Raw genomic sequence first — 19042 nt, 5'->3', positions numbered from 1 at the left:
AGGATAAAGAAGAGCTCTGTTTTATATTTTTTGTGTTCAGACTAACATTTAAACAAATGTTTTTTTTTCGATTGAAAATGCTGAAAGAAGATAAATAAGAAGAATGGCATCACAGGGTTTGGGCAGAAAAAGGTGGATTGAAGCATTTTGTATGTGTGCTTGTGTGGGCAAACTAACCAAACGTCCTCCGCATCCACGTCGCACTCTGCCCCAAACTGGCAAATGTCACAGGTGGATGTTTCCTTCTGCCCAGTCTCAGCTGAACCTTCTCCTCCTATAAGCAAAAGAAAGAGACAAAAGAAATATATGACGCCAACCAAACAGATGAAGTAAAAACCTGTAGCACAAACCTGTGACAGTGCACCTCTCACAATGCAGTGTGACCGTGAGTTATCAGCACTGGGTCAACTGAAGTGCATTTACATTCTGTCATATCCTGCCATAATCCCAACGAAGCTATCTCCCTCATCCATTCCCTCAAACCACCGTTCTCCACCCTGCTCCATTCCCTCGCCTGACTCTCATCTATTTCTCTCAAATCCCTGCTGATCTTTTCTGAGTCCCTCTTTTATTTCATCGTGCTGATTTTCTCGTGCTGTGAGTGCGACGACGCCTTGGCGGCAGAGTGGGCACTGGCGTCGGGTTGATAGCGGCTTAGGGACCCCACCAGTGCATATCACGCCTCATGAGTGGCCGACGGGGAGAAGGAGGGAGGCAAAAAAAGCAATCTGGCCAATCTCAAATTGCATTCTACTACCACAGAGGACTCCTTCAGATTGTGCACGCTTTCGCTCTTCTTCTCCTTCCCCCCTCGGCCCTTTTCTCTATTAGACAAGCTCTATTTTTAAACTTACTAGGGCCCATGAGAACAACTAGGGAAAAGAAAAGAAAGAGGTGGAACTTGGCATCATTTCCCCATGTCACATCTTTAATCTCCCCAACACACACATGCATGCACAGACACCCACACTGCTGCCACCTTGTATCGCCCCTTGTGTTGTCTTTCATTTTTTTCTCGCTGAAACTTTTGTTATTTCTTGTGATACCTTGTGACACGCTGGATTGAATTGGAACAAACTCTGAGAGTGAGGTTTAACCTGATTTTTTTTCCCTCTCTCACTCTTGGTTCTGACTCTTACTGAAAGGTCAAAGTCCGTAAAGTTTACTTTCTTTGACTGATGAACCTTGCTCACATGTGTGAGATGCATCATGCACGACTCTGCTTGGATTTTGTCGCTGTCGAGTCACATTATTCCAACAGCTTTCATTCATCTCTTTAGATTGTGACCAAAACCACAATGCAGTGTACAGATGAGAAAGGTTCCCTTAAGCTCTTTTTGAAAACCTTGTTTTGTTTTCAGTGCTTTCCTTTTTTTTTCTTTTGAAGCCGTGTCTAAAGCTGCAGGTGTTCAAAAGCAGCCCCAGCAGTGAGGCAGCGTATCCTACGAGTACTGAACGTTTGCAGTCATGAGGAAAGATGTGCATTCTTTATTCACATCTTTACCTTCAGGTCACAGAGCTGGCAAGTTGACTGGCAAGGTGAAACAACATTTCCATATAGCCAGCCAATGGGGCTTGAATAACAAATCATGTGAGTGTTTGTGGTAAAAACCTTTTCACCTAATATGCATGTATAATTTTAGAATCATGTAAATTCCACCTTCTTTATTAAACATCAACTCCTGTCTCTTTAAAGCCCTGACAGTAACAGTTAGCAGAACAATTAAACAGCTAAACAGTGTACTGACTAAGCCGCTAAATTGAATTGAATAATTGAGAGTCTTTGTACTTGCTTTCTCAAGTTCAGTTTGCTTTTGTTTAGCAAGTTTTACAATCTCAAACCTAAGATACACTAATTAATAAACCAAGTGCAATAGTCTAACATACCGATGGCAGAAAGAAAACATTTCCCATATTACTAAACAAATTCCAAAAAAGTTGGGACATAACCCAGAATGGAATGATTTACAAATCTCATAAACCAATATATATTTTTTTCATGATAGAAAGAAGAAAATGCATAAAAAGTGAGACATTTTACTATTTAATGAAAAACAGTGGCTAATCTTGAATTTGATGGTGGCAATGTCTCAAAATAGTTGGGACTGTGGCAACATAAGGCTGGAAAAGTAAGTGGTAGCAAAAAGCAACAGTCAGAGGAACATATAACTTGGCTCATCAACCTGCTCCACAGTCATCCCACTTCACGTTGCAGTGTTTTTGTGAATCTTTTCTTGGCTTTTAAGAAGTGCTCTTCTGCTTTGATCAAAAGTACCGAAACAGCTATGTGACACAATGAATGTGCACTCAGTCCCATTTCAGATGCTGATGTGGACCTAGTTGTTGCACTCCTATGACTCAAACCCTGAGCTCTGGAACAGTATTAAGATCCAGAGGTTCAAAGCACTTACTGCTGCTGCTCCTGCGCATGGTGTTGGTCATACCTTTCTTTTGTCCCACCAAATCAACTTTGTACCAAATGTTAGAGGTTTTGATGTATTTTAGTGCTCACATCACAACAGACATAATAAATAAACCCTTCAATAAGGAGTTGTGTAAATGGGGATTTGGAGAGATGTTGATCAAATTTCCTGGTGTTTTTGAGCTGGTGGTCCTGTTGAACTGTGCAACATCTCACAGAGAGACAACATGTTTTATTATAATGCTCATGAGCATTTTATTTATACCTCATCACGTCATTCACATTTTTTGTGTTCAGTTAGTAAATAATGTATTGATTATAAAAGCATGTCCTTATATTGCCATGTACAGAGTACTTTTAGCCTCCAATAATAGTCAAGTACTATAAAGACATATATTTAAAGAATATTTTCTTTAGAGTCTCCCTGCTGTGGTATATGTCAGGTTAATCAAATTTTACATCCAAAGTTTCTAGCCAGTCCTAAACTTATATATATATATTCTGCCTTAGTGGGTGTTATTTCAGATTTTCCTACTGAGCCACAAAGAATGTATGTAATACACAGTTCTCTTACGCTGTGTACCTTATGGCCAGTAAATCGATCTTAATGTAAACAGTCATCAAAGTTCCCATTTAAAACACATAAAAGGAAGCAATGCTGTAAATAAAATGTGCCTTTAAGGCCCCAAATATTCAGCAGCACATGGCAGTTTATCCATATGGACTTCGTATTTGTCAGATTTTTAGGGTGCTTTCAGTACCAGGACTGCAGCTTATTGAATTAGCCAATTGTGACTTTGTGACCACTGACATGAGTGTGATTTCCCTTGTGGTGTCTGATACTTAAGAGATGTTCGAAAAGAGCATCAGAGAAAGTGTGTGTGTAAGTAAGAAATGCATATAGTAAAATATGGACATTTTGAAGCAAACACATTCCTCAGTCATGGGTGTGCAGGGGAGGCTCACTCGAGATGTATACATGATGTTCTGGCCATGCGCCTGGAGACGGGCATCTTCAGGGTTACCAAATAGGGGAAAGTTTTACCCTACTTAAAAAGGAGCAGCACCCACAGTGATTAGAGTAGACAAATTAGACATTTGGGCTTTCAGGAATTTTGATACGGACCAGGTTGTCAAAAGGTTTCTGTGTTCGACCAAGTCTGTGTCAGCAGAGTTCTTCCTGCATCATCTACACATTGGTTAATTGAAGGCAAACGTCCCTGACACACCCCACCCTTTTTCTCCACGTCTTTATGTGTAACATTCTCACACATACCACACCAATTTCCAAATCTTGAAGGCACCATAGCAAGCCTGCCTCTCTCTACCCTCTTTGTACTCTGTCAAATGAACGGCTCCACATAAAGGTTTGTGGGCAAGCAAGCATGTAAGCTCTCCCACGACTCTTCTCTCCTACACTGCACACGAGAGAAGAGGGAGTTAGAGAGGGGGAGCCAATACACGCTTCAGGATCGACCGCTTGACTTTCTTACACGCACACACGTATGTGCACAACGCAAATGCCAACATTGTCTCAATTTCCTGTTCGTTCTGTTCTCTCCACCCGTACAGCACATCCAACACATATTGTATGCACACACTTGTCTCTCCCAGGTGCTCACTTGCAGCTATGCAGGCACAATTACCAAAAGTACCTGGGGACAAGGAGTGTTTTCTGCTTCTCTAATCCCCGATAGTCTCATGTAGCGCTAACACAACATCTCCCCTGTTTCTGTGTCTGCTAATCCCTGGGATCAGGGGACATAGCTGGGTAATGACTGAAATGATTAGCCAGCTCCTACATCACCTAGTATCGATCCATGCCCGGACCAGAGTGGTTGACTGGTCTCCTCCGTGAGTACGACCCTTGCCTCACTTTTATCTCTAACAAATCTTTCCTGTCTTTCTTTTGTTTCAGCCAATTGGGTTTAATAAATGTATGTGTATTTTTTTTGTGTGAATTTAACATTTCATGGAGGGGTAGAGCAAAGAACACAAAGCTAAAACTATGAAGGAAAACAAGGGGAGTGTAGGATTAAGATACTTGGCAGAAAGGAGTGAAAATGGTCAGTTAAAGGGGAGATAAACTGGATTAGAGATAAACTGGCAGAGGCGTAAAAAATGGTGGATCAGACACAGAGGTGCTGTGGACCTTAATCTGAGGGTCATAGAGTGTCTTTAACCTCCTGAAGCTTGATGTTGCATACACTCAAACAAACTGACATGGAGGCAAAGCAGAACACTATTCAACAATTGCTGCATTTGAACCTGCATCCCTACTGGTGAGATGCAGGTTTAACAGTGGAAGCTGGCTCAGTCACTCTGCCAAGAGCAGCACACCAGTTTATTGGTCCTGCTCCTTTAACCCGTGAAATGGAACATGGGACATGGGCTGTAAATAGCAAAATAGCAAACTAGAAAAAAATATTTGTGATAATATTGCAAGTTAAATCAGAGAAGAGGCTAAGTTAATCTGATGTCTAATGTGATGACAAAAGGAGAAATGCAAACCAATCTGATGGCGACCTTAAAAAGGCAGATTTATTCCTTGATTATTCATACTAATTGGAGTAGTGTTATGCACCCTGAAGGCTTGCTTGCAGTGTACTGAGCCTTGCGTCCATCTCTGTAACTGTACAAACTCTTAATAAAAGGATTTTTTAAGTACTTATTAGTAGTCCGGATTTTACCTGCAGTAGATGCTCAAGTGATCTCTATTTGGAGAATCAGAAGCTTTTCATATGGACAAGCTAAGGCTAAAAGATTCTCAAAAGATATTTCCTGCAAATGTACATAAACTGAAGCCATAGAGCCTCCAGGTGAGCACAATTCTCTCTCTCATTCCAGTTAAAACACTCACAGCTAATTTCAGTTCTACTTGCACAAATTTATTTTGGTGTCAGTTTAATCGAATATCTATCAGAGAATTGGCCCCACAACATAAAAGTCAATTATAAAGATGTCCCAAGTTACAAAGAAACTTACAAACACACTCCATATGGATAATACATACCAATATATGATGGAAAACAAGTCTTGTGCTCTGCAGCAGACAGGAGGTCATTTCTACCCACAGTGATAGCCTTACACAGTGATTCTCCACAATGACTGCACGACTGATCATGGTATTGTTATCTTTGTTTTGCTTTTTCATGTACTTACTTATTTTTATTTAAATAATCAATCATTTACTATTATACTGCAACGGTGTATTTTCACTTTGGGGATTATTGATGTAATATTGCACTTTCTTATCTAATAAGTGTAGAATATCAACCCTTAACATAAGAAAAAGAAAACAATTATGTCAGGGCAGGAGGGACAAAAGTGAAGAACCATAATGAATCCTCTGATCGAGCGCCCAGTTTTCATGGCTGAGAGGGAAGACGCTGCTCCAGGGACGATTCACTTGTCACTGCTTTACAGATACTCAAAAACCTCCTGTGACATCTGTGCAAGTGTTTGTGTGATGGTACACAGAGGACTAAATGGAAGACAGTTCTGCAGTCTTAAAAACTAAACTCAACATCCCGAATTAAAATGGTAAGAGTAGTGCTGGTGCAATGACTTAAAAACAACAAGCTCAGTACCAATCCGTTCCAGATTTCACAGTCCCCAGGCAACCTGACAGAAGCTTAGTCATTTTGCAGAGAGGAAGAGTGGACAAATTGCAGTGTCCAGATGTGCCAAGCTGATATAGATCCATTGATATTGGCCCAAGGCTGTAACAGCTGCAAAAAGTACCTCCAATGACTATTGACTGAAGTGGGACGAATCTTCCTGTGTTGCTGTTGTCTTTTAACACTATCATTCTCACTGTCTCGCTATCTTGTGTTGTTTGTCAGTAAATAATTGTGCAACTACATTTTCTACACTATATGAGCATGGACAATAGCATATACAAAAAGACACAAGTACTGTAGGATTCTGGGGCGTCTTTCTGTATGTGGATACATCAGTGTAATCAAAATGACTTTTAGTGAGAGCAGAGACAAATAATAATTCATTTGAGCAAGCATATGGAGGAAACAAGAGTTAATTTCTTTAGTAAACCCACACTGACACACACACCCACATACACACACACCCTCTTTCACGGACAAAGACACACACCCAAACACAGACGGGAGATTTAGGGCACTGTAGTGTGCGGCTATCATACGGATGATGAATGAAGCCCACACACCCCTGGAAAACAGAGCAGGACCACTACGACCTTGGTTGCAAACACACTGGGGAGAGATGTAGGGGAGCGGTGAGGGATGAGAAAGAGAGACACAGGACGATATATCCTACATATGACTGTGTGTGGTTGCTAAAAAAAAACAAACCCCACATGGCTCACCTTAGTGACTAAATCAACCTTCAGAAGGTTCTGGCTTGGTGCAGAGCTAAAATGTTAAAAATGATTTATTCAAACTACGTGGACCGTTGTACTTCATTTGGCTCATATGGAGAAGAGTAATTGTAATGTGCAAATATCATAATATGACATATCAAAGATGTACACATGCCAAACACAACTTATCAAACCATCAGAAACAGTTCAAAATTTCATGACAGGATTAATTTGGTACAGATTAACTCATGTTGTAGCTTCTCATACAAATAGTAGAACAGTAAAACAGCCTGTAGACAAAATGTTGCTCTCACTGATAAATGAATGAATGAAACAAAACATCTGTACACACCTCTATAAGGACACTGCACCCCCCAAATGCATCCTGTAGTACAACTGAACATAGTAACCTAAAGTGCAGGACTGTTGTTTCAGGATAAATTACCACTCAAAAACACAATAGCAAAACAAATGTACAATGCCAGCTAAACCAAATTATTTCTCTTGGCAGGTGTGATAAATCTTATCAAAAGCTGATCTCTTCCAGTAAAAGGACATGCGATCCATGAAAGGTGATACAGGAAGCAATGAACATGAGCCGAAGAGTTGATTATAGCCTACCATGATGATACAGAATCACACAGTCACACTGTGTCAGCGTCACTTACGACCGGTGCATACAGTTTGAACTCTGACTAATCTAAGATGTAATCTCTCAGTTGTATGGGGAGCTCCATTAAAATTGGACCGTGCTGACGATTAAACTATGAAAGCCATCAATCAAAATGACATTATCAACGGGCTGCTGCCCCAAGTGGCCGATCTGACAGGCTGAGCGGGGCCACAGAACAGAGGACAGGCAAATAATCCATAAACATAATGGACATCAATATTGAAAAGATGACAGATGAGACTACCGACAGAGGCCAGGATTCAATTTCTATCGTTTTTTTTCCCTCCCTTTTTTCTGTTGCTGCGGAGACCATATCACTTTTCACAAAGTCATTTGTCAGCCATAAGGCCAATGAAGAGAAGCCAAGCTCCTTCAACATGTGAGCCAAGGGCGATTGTTCCAGTGACGCAAATGACAAAATGAATCAGGCATGGTACAATAATGACTGATATAAGTAATGATACCATCAAACGCTTTGTGGGCACTGGCACAGAAACACTTGTGTGTGGTAGCACTACAGTGGCATAACAAAAAACCCACCAAGGCACATTTTCTAAGGTTTGGAATGAGGACACAGAGCAAATAATTGCGATTACTTACATGCCTGTGAATAAAAGGCAAATGTACATTTGCAATGAGGATGCAATGAGACCAAATTATTTATTTAAAATAATTTAAATAAGAAAGCAAGAAAGACCAACTGACTTCCAGCTAAACTGATCAGGCAGAGTTCAAAGTTCCTCTTCCACCAGCATATCTGAAAAGTTAGTACATCTCGTTCATGACGGACTGATTGTTAATATCACTGTTTATCATTGCATGGTGAAACAAAGCATGAAGCAGAGAAACCTGATGCCATTGGGCTGCACCGAGTGCTTATTTCTACAATAAATTTTGCTTGGCAAAGTTTGACTTGACAACAACATGAATCGCGTGATGTCCTCGCAAGGGTGTGTTTACAATGGGCTGAGTCTATGTTTTAGCACACTCCAATCAGAAATGACAGCTATCAGTGGAGAGTATGAGTCACATGCACAGACTTTATCTTAGCATTTGTATTAGAGTGAATACAATGACTTTGAAATACCTTAATGAAGGTTAGAAGTCAGTTGGATTTTTTGTGAACTAAACTCTTCGCAAATATCCTACCTTAAACATGCTAGATAGTGAGGTAGCCATTTAGGGGAAATTTGTTGAAATGTTCTGCTTTTTCCGTACCACAGTGTACATAAACAGAACCTCAAACACTGTTTCACCTATTCAGGGAAAGTCGGCTAATGGAACATTCCTTCACAAAATCCCTTTATTCTGAACACTCTTAAATGTCACCAACACAGAGAACACACTGTGTTATGCTGGTTACCCCATCACCTGAAATAATGTGTTACTGAGAAGTAATTTTAGCACAACAAGATAATATTGACAGCCCCATCGCTAAGCTAGCCAAACCAGCGTTAGCTTAGCTTGCTAACAGGATGGTTTTAATGTGAGCAATAACTTCTGAGGTAACTTTAAATCACATCAATAAAGATAACATATATTTACTATGACAAGATGTGTAAATTGTTTAAAAAGCATGTTTTTTGTTTTAAAATCAAGTGAGCTGCAATGCTCTATATGGTTTGAAATCATGGCATAGGAGTGCAGTTCACTTCTCAGGTAACTACTGGGCAACTAGAACACACCAAATTTTGAGCAGTTGTATTTGACTGTCCCTCAAAAAATATATTTTATATTATATATTTTTTTACTCACAGTATGTCACAGAGCTCAACAAATTCAGTGAAACTTTCAGAGATTCAGATTAAGCAGAATATTAAAATGAATGTGGGTGTGGGTCTGAACAGAACAGTAACTATAGCTACCACATTTTGCATCCGGTAAGCTACCAACTTGGAAGTTTGGTCTTTTGAAGGTGTGCCCAAAATCCAAAAATCCAAAATTTGCACTCAAACCATATATGCAAAACTTGCATTATGAACACACTTTTCCAAAGCCAATGAGTGTTAGAAACAGATTCAACTAGGCACAACTATCTACAACTACCATCTTGAAAAAAGGGCAATTGAAAAGACAGGTCTTAATGAAAGGTATTCCATAAACAAGGTTCCCAGTTAATTAAACATGAGAGTTATGGTTTTAAATCATAATCTTTTCCTGCTTTGAGTGGATTAGACAGATACAATAGGTGACAGATTAGTGACTGTCACCTTTAGTATACCTATAGTATTATTAGAAACAACAGTGAACCTACCATGTAGTGTACTGCATGTTTATGGAAAGAGAGACCTCGCAAACTCTATCAGAAAGTCTCAGCTGACCAGCAGGTTTGAACCAAGAAAACTTCACGCTTTAAGACAAGAGTGCTAAATACTGCTACCCACAGTATTTGTTAATAAAATATTAATAATCTGTGAAGGCATCAGTACCGTTTTTTGACACTGTGTTCAGTGGATACACAAAACAAAAATTAATTAAATTTTCCATAACAGACACACATCAAAGGGCAGTTTCGGGTGAGTTTCAATAAAAGTCCATTGACAGTAACAGTATGCCTCAATATCTGCCTGTTTTTGACTATTTTCCTTACATGAGAGTAATTTCATGGGTTGTTTATTTATTTATCTTTTTATTACATAGTCCCTGAAATAGTCACGAGCTTTTACAAGAGAAACATACCAAACAAATCAGAATTCATACAGTAACATCTGTAATTTAAAGCAGCTTAATATTTTCATACAAAAGCATTTCATGGTGTATTGCTTCACCAACAGCAGGGAGTGGAATCGGCTTTGGTGCCTTTTCCTTCATATTTGCAATGGTTTACACAGACCTTTTGTAAGCAGCCTCTTCCAGTGTTGTGTCCCAGGCAAGAATGTACTTTTAATCCCCGAAAATGCACATCTTGCCCAAAGCAAGTCACACTAGACTTTAAATAACAAATGGAGACAGCAATGCACCCTGTTCCTTTCTAAGGGGGACACTCATCCATTTAAAGTTGGATTTTACTAATGCATTATGGCAAAGTCACAGTTGTGACCCACCACACTCATTGACTATTGAGTTTTGAAATTTAAAATCAAGGACACTAAATTATTCACACCTTTATTTGTTCTTAAGTCATTCCTAATTTGATGTAAAAGTTAAATGCAATTGATCTCCTTTATTTGCTCAATGTTCTTTCTGTTTGTCTATCTGTCCTTCCCTCTTTTACTCCATTATTTGTCCTCACAGCACACAGCGCACAAGGATTTTGAATTTCCTATCCATAATCTCACATCAGCATGCTTGATGGAAATTCAATTAATTTCCATCTCAGCTCGCACTAGCAGCTATAGGCCTCTCTAACCTTGTAATATTTACTCTCCAAGCCCCAGGACAATGTGGAGAATACAGGATTGAGCTGGCAAGTAACAAACACCTTCTCTTTTTCTGTCCCTATCTTTTTCTATTCACTCATGTGAAAAATTGTGGTGTACTGTTATATGTTGTGTGGTCCTTCTGAATTTTAAAAAAAGTATTTTGTGGCTTGTATAGGCCACTAGAACCACCTGGGCATGTGCTTCACATCTGCATTGAGCAGGTACTGCAACCCACTTCATTTCACTGTAATGGTAGTAGTATGAACAAAAATGTTATGACAAATAAATGATAGGAACTACCTTGTAGCATCTGTCCTAAACACACACACTCTGTAGCAACATCGGCCGTTCAGAGGGGCATAAAATGTCTCTTTCAAGCTCTGGACCTTACAGAACAGAGCAGTATGAAGCAGTAAAAGCAAACCAGACCACACTTTGTACATGCTGTGTGAAAAAAGGCTTAAGATTAGGTAAACATATTGAAAAGAACATCTACTCGTTTTTGTTCTTTTAAAGAGTATAAAATTGGTGTTGTACTTTGCATGTTTGTGATTTTGTAAAAGTCTAGAAGGGTTAGAGAAAGCATGTGCTGGGCTCTATGTGTCAACGCACCCTCCACGATTTTGTTGAAACTGCTGGGACTTGTCAGCATCATATCTCTCTGTATAGTTGCTAATGTAATTGGCATGTGTGGCTTGCAGTTCTCCAAGCAGTGATTTCATCACAAACTATAAAACAACAGCAGAGACACAACTAAAGTCTCATTAGCTCCGTCAAACAGTTTAAAACATGCTTTATGGCACCTATTAAGCTAATAAAATATAACAATTAATTTCAATTTGTTCTTGATCCTAAATATGAAAATAGTCAACTGAATTTTAATGGAGAATTAGATGCTGTTAGAGTTAGATTACTTTCTCAAAAAGGAAGCCATGCTCGCCATTACCCCCATTCTTTATGTCTAGCTAACTGTAACAAAAAAGTGATGGTGATGCTAATCTCTCCAACAAAAATGCAAATGTTACACTGTCCCCTTAGCTTATATGTTAATGTCCAGTCAGTGAAAACTTAATATCACGATGTAACATTAGTAGATGTTCTCTTATTATCAGTATGCAAATAATCAGAAATCATATTACCCTTATAAAAGACCTGAGGACAAGTCAACCAAGCTAATCTAGCTACAATAAGAACGGTTTCCATCATCCCTACTTGTGCTTGCTAAAAGACAAACTAAGTGTAACATTAATTCCCATCTGGAGCATCCATTCATATTTTGCTGCTTATCCATGTGGTGCCATTAAGCTGGTAATACAGCAAACACAAGTGGTGAGTCCACATGGCACAACAAGACAGCAGCTGACTAATGACTGTTTCTGTAAGCTAATGCTACGTTTGATCAGCAGTGTAATTCTATATAGAGTAATTTGTTGTAATTATTAGAGAGTTCCAGCCTGGCTGCAGCAATACTGGTGACCTTTGTTCAGTTGATGAATAGCCAATAATCACAATGTTACATGAAAAAAAGTCATTCATTTTCTGGTGTTCAAATACTGAACTGTATCATCTTGTCGCATATGACTGCAGCATTTTATTTCTTTTAAGAATATTTTTCTAAAGCATTAGCCTACCTGACTCGTTTTTTAGAAAGCTGCATAATGTGTTTTTGTAATTCTCTGTTTAATTCTCTCTAGAGAGAAAAATAGAGGGAGACAAAGCAAAAAGACACAGAGACATGGTTTAAATGTGCGCTATTATTCTTGTATGAATCCCTGAACCTGAACAGCGATTAGAAATGATCATGTTTGAATTGGTAAAATTACAGGAATTTTTTTTTTTTTAGATTTAGCATGGGTAGTTTTAAGGTTACTGAAGGTTGGGGATCTGCTAAAACAAAAGTATTTATAGGTAAATAAAAGGATGTAACTATGTAGCTGAGACAACAATATATTATACTTTATTGAAATAATTTATCATATATTAATACTTACTATGAAAATGCCAGCCATGTGGTGCCCCTGGAGAGGACTTAAATGCAGTTCTTTCGGGCACTTTGGCAGGGTTAGTGTGTATAATAAAGCTTTTACTGACTCTGGTTGACTGCAAGAAATACCACCTCCTCTAACATTCACTCTTTCAAAAACATTAAAATTATTTCTTCACCCTTCTATTTACATTGTTGTGTTTAGTTCAAGTTTTTTAAAAAAAGTAACTCATATGTTAAATTGGCATCTGTACAGGATGCAATCTAATGTTGGGACTTACATTTCAAACAGACAGGGTGATCTGTTAAAGTACTGCTTTATAGACCTGCACACTGCAGTACATATTAAGAACAGTTTCTCTTTCTCTGGTAGGAAGATGCTATTAGAACATTTTTGTGCCCTCATGGACTTTAATCATACAACAGTTGTTTGAAAAAACTCCAGTTTCATTTAGCGTCTTGGTGCTCTGAGCCATTTAGAAGCATTTGTGCTACAAATGCAATTTGCTGAGCTTATTTTCTTTGACAGATTCAAATATGATTTCACAGAGCTTTCAGAGAGCAGGGGAAGGGACCACATGCATGAAACTGTGTGTAGTTTCATGACTAAAAACACGTATATGCACAAAGTCAGAAATCTGCGTTTCATATTTTATTCGCAAGCTTTATTAAGCCAAATTTGGTATTCACATACAGAAACCTGATTTCCACTTCTTTGTTTAGCCATAAACGAATGTGACTACTTCCTTCATTTTTCATTTGCATATCAAAACAATGTTTTATTTGGTGACCTCGGTTCTGTAATCAAAAACAGAACAAAAACTGCTGAATTATAAAAGTAACAAAGAATCAGCTCTGTAAATTCAAATCAAACAGGTAAAAATAAATAGTTGGATTATAAACCAGTGGCGGAACATGCATCAGCCCTCTCTTATTAGCGAGGTATGCCCCTGCCATTAACCCACTGTTACAATATATCAAAGAAAGATATTATCATTTACATCATATAAGCATTTCAACAACATGAAAAGATGATGAGATACAAAATCATTATATTTCTAAGCAAACTGTGAAATTGTTTGTTTTGTTGTATGGTTACTTATATCTAAAAACGTGTATACGCATGGTCTGGAAGAATGAAGGTGCACCTGTAGATGGCCCCTCTCTCCTTTGAAAACGTCAAACACTGGCGACTTTGGCACATTAATGCCCCTTCTGTCCCCATCACCTGCTTGCTCGGTTGTGCAGTGGTGACAGAAAATCTCAGGAAATGTCAGCCTCCAGCCTGCAACCACTCTGTACAGACTCCAACAATGTCAGCTGGTTGCCCAGTCAGCCCAAACATGCCACTTCTAATCTCGCCCCCAGCCTGCTGGGCCAATCTCACATTGCTGAGTTCTGGAGTGGAGCCTTGGACAGCCGGATTGTTGGTGAGGAGCAGCAGGATTTGGTCTCAGAGGCTAAGGAGGTAGCGCTAATGGCTAATCTTGTGTGCACAAGACCACCAGAGAGGATTGGCTGGGGCTTTAGAGATATACAGGGAATAGAGAATTGAGAAGCGCATCAGGTGAGTGGAAAAGAGCTGGAGAAAATGCAAGAAGAGCTGTGTATGAAGGATATGAGTAGAAGGTGAACATTTCGGGGCTAAAAAAAAAAGAAAAGGCAACTGGACCATATGGTCTCCATTTACTATGAAAAGAAATGAGAAACGAGTCAGCTTAAACCTCATGCTTATATAACAATTTAACTACAACACATATGAATCACGGTCAACGATTTTGATGGAGGCCATTTAATCTGAAGACAACCTGATAACTAGGTTAGTGTTCTTATACCTAGAGTAGAAATTTTCATTAGAAGCTATTCATCGTTTCCTTGCTTGTCTTTTCTCACAATGTGTGAGACTCTGCAGGGACATGAAATTAGGAAAGCAGAGTTGATGTGATACTTACAGTGTGCAGCTTCAGCTGTGAAGCATGTAATGCAAGACTGCTTTCAGTGGAAAAAAGTAAAACCCATAAAAGCTTGTAGTTCAACCTGTAATCTGTTAATTACCCCGGTGTGTTTATTTCTGACAGTAATGTTTTATGTGAAATTAAAATTAAACAATTGGTGAAATCTTTTCAAAAGTACATTTAGTTACATTTTCATACCCACTTTATCCCATTTTAAAAGTCAGGTGAAGGTTTTCCCAGCTACTATCTGATGAGAGGCAGTGCACATCCTGGACAGGTCACCAGTCCATCACATGTGAAATAGTTATGAGGAGCACAGAAAAGACTTTAAAGACTGGCAACCAACCTTTCTCAGCAATTTTGAATTTCGTCCGCTGAGATTCCAAAGACAGAATATACTCGTCTATAATACAGATGTGAGGTGTAAGGTGTGATTGATTACATTCATGTATCATCTTGCTGTTAAAGACGTGTTAAAAAGCCAACTTGCTGAGGATACAAAACAGAATGAAAGCTTCCTTTTCAAAATAATACTCTAATTTGTGTTTTACTCAGAGAAATGCAACAAAGAAGCAGAGTTAAGAGCTGCTTCACAGACAGAAACCTTGGAGGATCACTATTATTTCTACATGTAAATTACAAGCTGCATTCCATTCCACTGTATGCATAAATAGAGCTCCCTACCTCCTGGAGTGTCAGCAAAGGGTTTATCCCTCAGCAAAATTCCTCTGATCACCCTTCAAGGTCACATACCACCTAAGATAGGTTACTTCTGCTCTTTTAATTTTAGCACTGAAAGATGAAGTTTTAGTGACTGCAATGTACATGCTAATGGGATAGTGTAGAGGTATGATTGCCTAGTTTTGTGTAGGAGACCTTGGTTCAAATCCCCTGCATGAAAGGTACTACCTCCATTAGGGGTCCTTAGGCAAGACCCCCTTACCCTACCTGTAAACCGCTTCGGATAAAAGCATCTGCCAAATGCATAAACATAAGTCACCAACATCTTCAAAAGCAGCATATTTCACATTCAATACTTAGTAATAATAAGTATAACTGTTTCGTGGTCTTGGCCCCTTAAAGTGCCGCGATGTTTGATGACGTTTTGTGTTTGGCTTTGTCAACCATTTTGAATGAGTTTTTACCTGTTCTGGAGTTTGAATAAATAGCACAGTCAAGCGTGTGCGTTCTGTGGAAAATCGCACCTTCTTGGTCTTTTCAGTTTCCCACAAAGTCAACATTTTGTTTCACAGCTGAACTCCCAAACCAAAGTTAGCTTAGCTTGCTAATAGGCTCCTTTCAATGTCAGCTTGAGCTTGTTTTCCTTAAATAGTTGACAATTTTTGTAGAGCTTTGAAAATTGTTGTTTTTAGGTAACTTAACCTCTTAAATCACATCAACAACTGTAACATTAATTACTACTGTACAAGAAGTTCTTCAGTTGAAACTGTTATATAAACCGTCTATATGTACCAACCAGTTTGGCTGATGGATACATATAAGATCTATCCCTATCTCTACTCTGTCACCTCTGACAGAGTCGGATGAGTGGGTTCCTTCTATGTAGTTTATTGTTAGCTTTTTGTATAGCTTGTTATATCTTCATTTGTAAGTCGCTTTGGATAAAAGCGTCTGCTAAATACATAAACATAAACATATAAAAATTATATAAAAAATATAAAAATGACAATGTCCTGTAAAATACTGCCTCTTCAAGGGGCAGAGTCAAAACGCATATGAGCATTCTACATTAGAGAGACCTCATTCTAAAGTCTTTCGTTTAAGAAGCCACGATGTCCTGAGAAGGAGGAAGGAAGAATTGGATTGAGCAGCAAGTAATGTGTTTTCTTTTTTTTTCAAGTGGTATGTAACTCACATTTTAGTGTCAAAAATAATCCTCTGCTCAGAATGTACTGTGATATGTAGAGGCTTCACTTAATCAAACAGCACTTCTGCATTGCCTCTGTCGATGCAAAAAACAAGTCAACTGTCCCTTTGCCAATGTGAAATTACAACCTGCAAAATGATCTGCGTCTGTGATGTAAACAAACTGCTATGCTGCGCTCTCCGAATGTGCAGTGTAGACGTTCTGCTCTCAAAACACAAAGCCTTTAGCACACACGGACCTTCCCCCACTTTAATGCCATGAGGGATTCACCCGCTCCTGCTGAGATGAGTGCTGAAACCCACAAATAAACAGCCTTCAGACGTTTACATATGGAGCATAACGCCGTCAAAGGCCTCCAGAGAGCGAGCAGTAAGCTAATTTGCACAATCAATGCAAAAATTCTGATGTGCTGCTTTGGTTTATGATGACAGACGTAGAAGAAAGAAATATTCCAGACGCAGAGACAAATATTATGGGCTGTATTGAAGCTCCAAAGGTATTTCTATATATATTTTTTACATTTTTGTTTTTTATATGTTTAAAAAATAATTGGATCAAGTTTTTTTTTATTTGCTTGAATTTCAGTACATGATGGGTAATTCATCATCAGTTCCCAAGAATAAATGCAAAACATCTGTGGGTGACAGCTTCTTACATGGTGAGAATTGTTTTTCCTTTTCATCTACAGTATGAGTGATGAAGTATTTTTTGAAGGATTAGTACTGTCAGTTGGATTCCATAAATGTACTATTTTCAAAAGAACAAATAATGCAAATAATTGTCAGTTTAATAACAAATGAAAATATGACTTGCTGCCCTGAAAGGAGCCTAATTTTTGTCTGGAAAATGTGACATCAAAATCAGAATCATAGACACCTTATTAATCCCTGCATGTAAAGTGCAGTGTAACATTTATCCCATTTATACTTATACCTTATACTATCACAGGTCACAAAAGAAATGTATTGTGTAAATAATAGGATGAGAAAATACATATAAACAAATAGCTACATGGTCTTCTGGGGATAATAAACAGTTGCTGCGAATATAAGAGCCATAAAAAATAACCTGTTCTATTTGCAGCTTGACTGAACATCAGCACAATAAAAATAACTCCAGCAATTATCATCCAACAAATGAGAAATTGTGTCTTTGTGCTGCATCGGAGCATAAAAGAGAAACCGATATTGTGACCCTGCTTTCTTTTTTCGTTCTTTCTTTTTTATTTTTCTCCCTTCTTTTTTACCTTCTTCCCTTTCTCCTGGCTCTCCTGCCTTCTTTGCTCCAACACACATGGAACTGAAGTTGACATATATCTGTGAGCCCTCAGCTAATCATTTAGGCACCTGTCTAATAAGCTATGCTAGCTTGCTGTTGACAAAAATAATGGCAGCTGATATGATTACAGAAATCTTGAACTTGAATGATTTATGGAAAAGAAAAACTCTTAAAGGAACTGAGTTGCTGATGGTATTGATATAATATTAGTGTTAGAAATGAGTGCTGTTTTAAATCCATAAACACTGAAGAAAGTGTTGTTGTACATTTCTAACAGATTTTATCAGGCTTACATAAAAAGGCATGATCTCAAATCCCCACAAAAGGGCAAAAACGGTGGATGGCTGTCTCCATCTCTGCTGCATAAAGGATTATGAGGCTTCACCTATCCAGGACATCATATCTGTTTAGTACAGGCTTTACAGTGATGATGGCTACACTGTAAGCCTGTGTGCAGCAGGTAGTTATGGCATGACGTAAGTTAATATCACTGAGCTGGTATGGAGGAACGCTGTCACTTATTATAATAAAAAGCCAATTCCTAATAATATACATATATATGCATATACAGGTGATGCATTCGTCAACACCGGCTGATGCACGTTTTTTTTTTTTTAGCAATTCTGGAATATGAACAGGTTACTGATATTCGAAGTTTCCCCACATTTGAATGCAGGTCAGGTTTCAGAAGAAGATTAGTAATTGTTTCATTATCCACAATATGTTTTTGACATTTTGCTACATTTCTTATAATCTATTTTTCTCAAGTTTACAATGACATGATGATTCACAACTGTTGACAGTGAGATTACCCTCAAACTGGCAGGGGTCGTTTACAACAGTAGCCATTTCAAATCTGTCTGTGAATACACTCCCCCAACCCACACACATGACACTGTTTCTCTCCCAGAGTGCCCACCTGATTCCCTTTTCCCTCTCTTAATCCCAGTCAAATCCTGCTATCACAGAAAAAAAGCTAAATCCTCCCATCTCTCTCTCCATCTGCTTTGATTTGCAGCTATCTTTCTCCCCTCACGCACCACTCTTTCTCTCCGTGTCGTTCCATTATTTTCTGGATGGTAAAAAAAATATATGACAATAAAATCCCTAATGCTGGTGAGAGCCAGGGCTGGCCGAAAGG

General features: G+C 38.6%; 1 protein-coding gene across 1 annotated transcript in view; it reads right to left on the bottom strand.

The window, feature by feature from the left end:
* tmeff2a (transmembrane protein with EGF-like and two follistatin-like domains 2a) overlaps positions 1 to 19042 on the bottom strand; it is a 133386-nt gene that overhangs the window by 36980 nt on the left and 77364 nt on the right. Inside the window, exon 5 of the mRNA XM_072397882.1 lies at positions 178 to 274. Within this exon, the coding sequence (XP_072253983.1) occupies positions 178 to 274 (97 nt within the window). The remainder of the gene's footprint in view (positions 1 to 177; positions 275 to 19042) is intronic.

The sequence above is a fragment of the Leuresthes tenuis genome, unplaced genomic scaffold, assembly GCF_036924035.1.
Source record: "Leuresthes tenuis unplaced genomic scaffold, fLeuTen1.0.hap1 SCAF_12, whole genome shotgun sequence".
NCBI lineage: Eukaryota > Metazoa > Chordata > Actinopteri > Atheriniformes > Atherinopsidae > Leuresthes > Leuresthes tenuis.
Note: the sequence above shows the minus strand (reverse complement) of the source record. Positions and strands in the feature narration are given on the sequence as shown.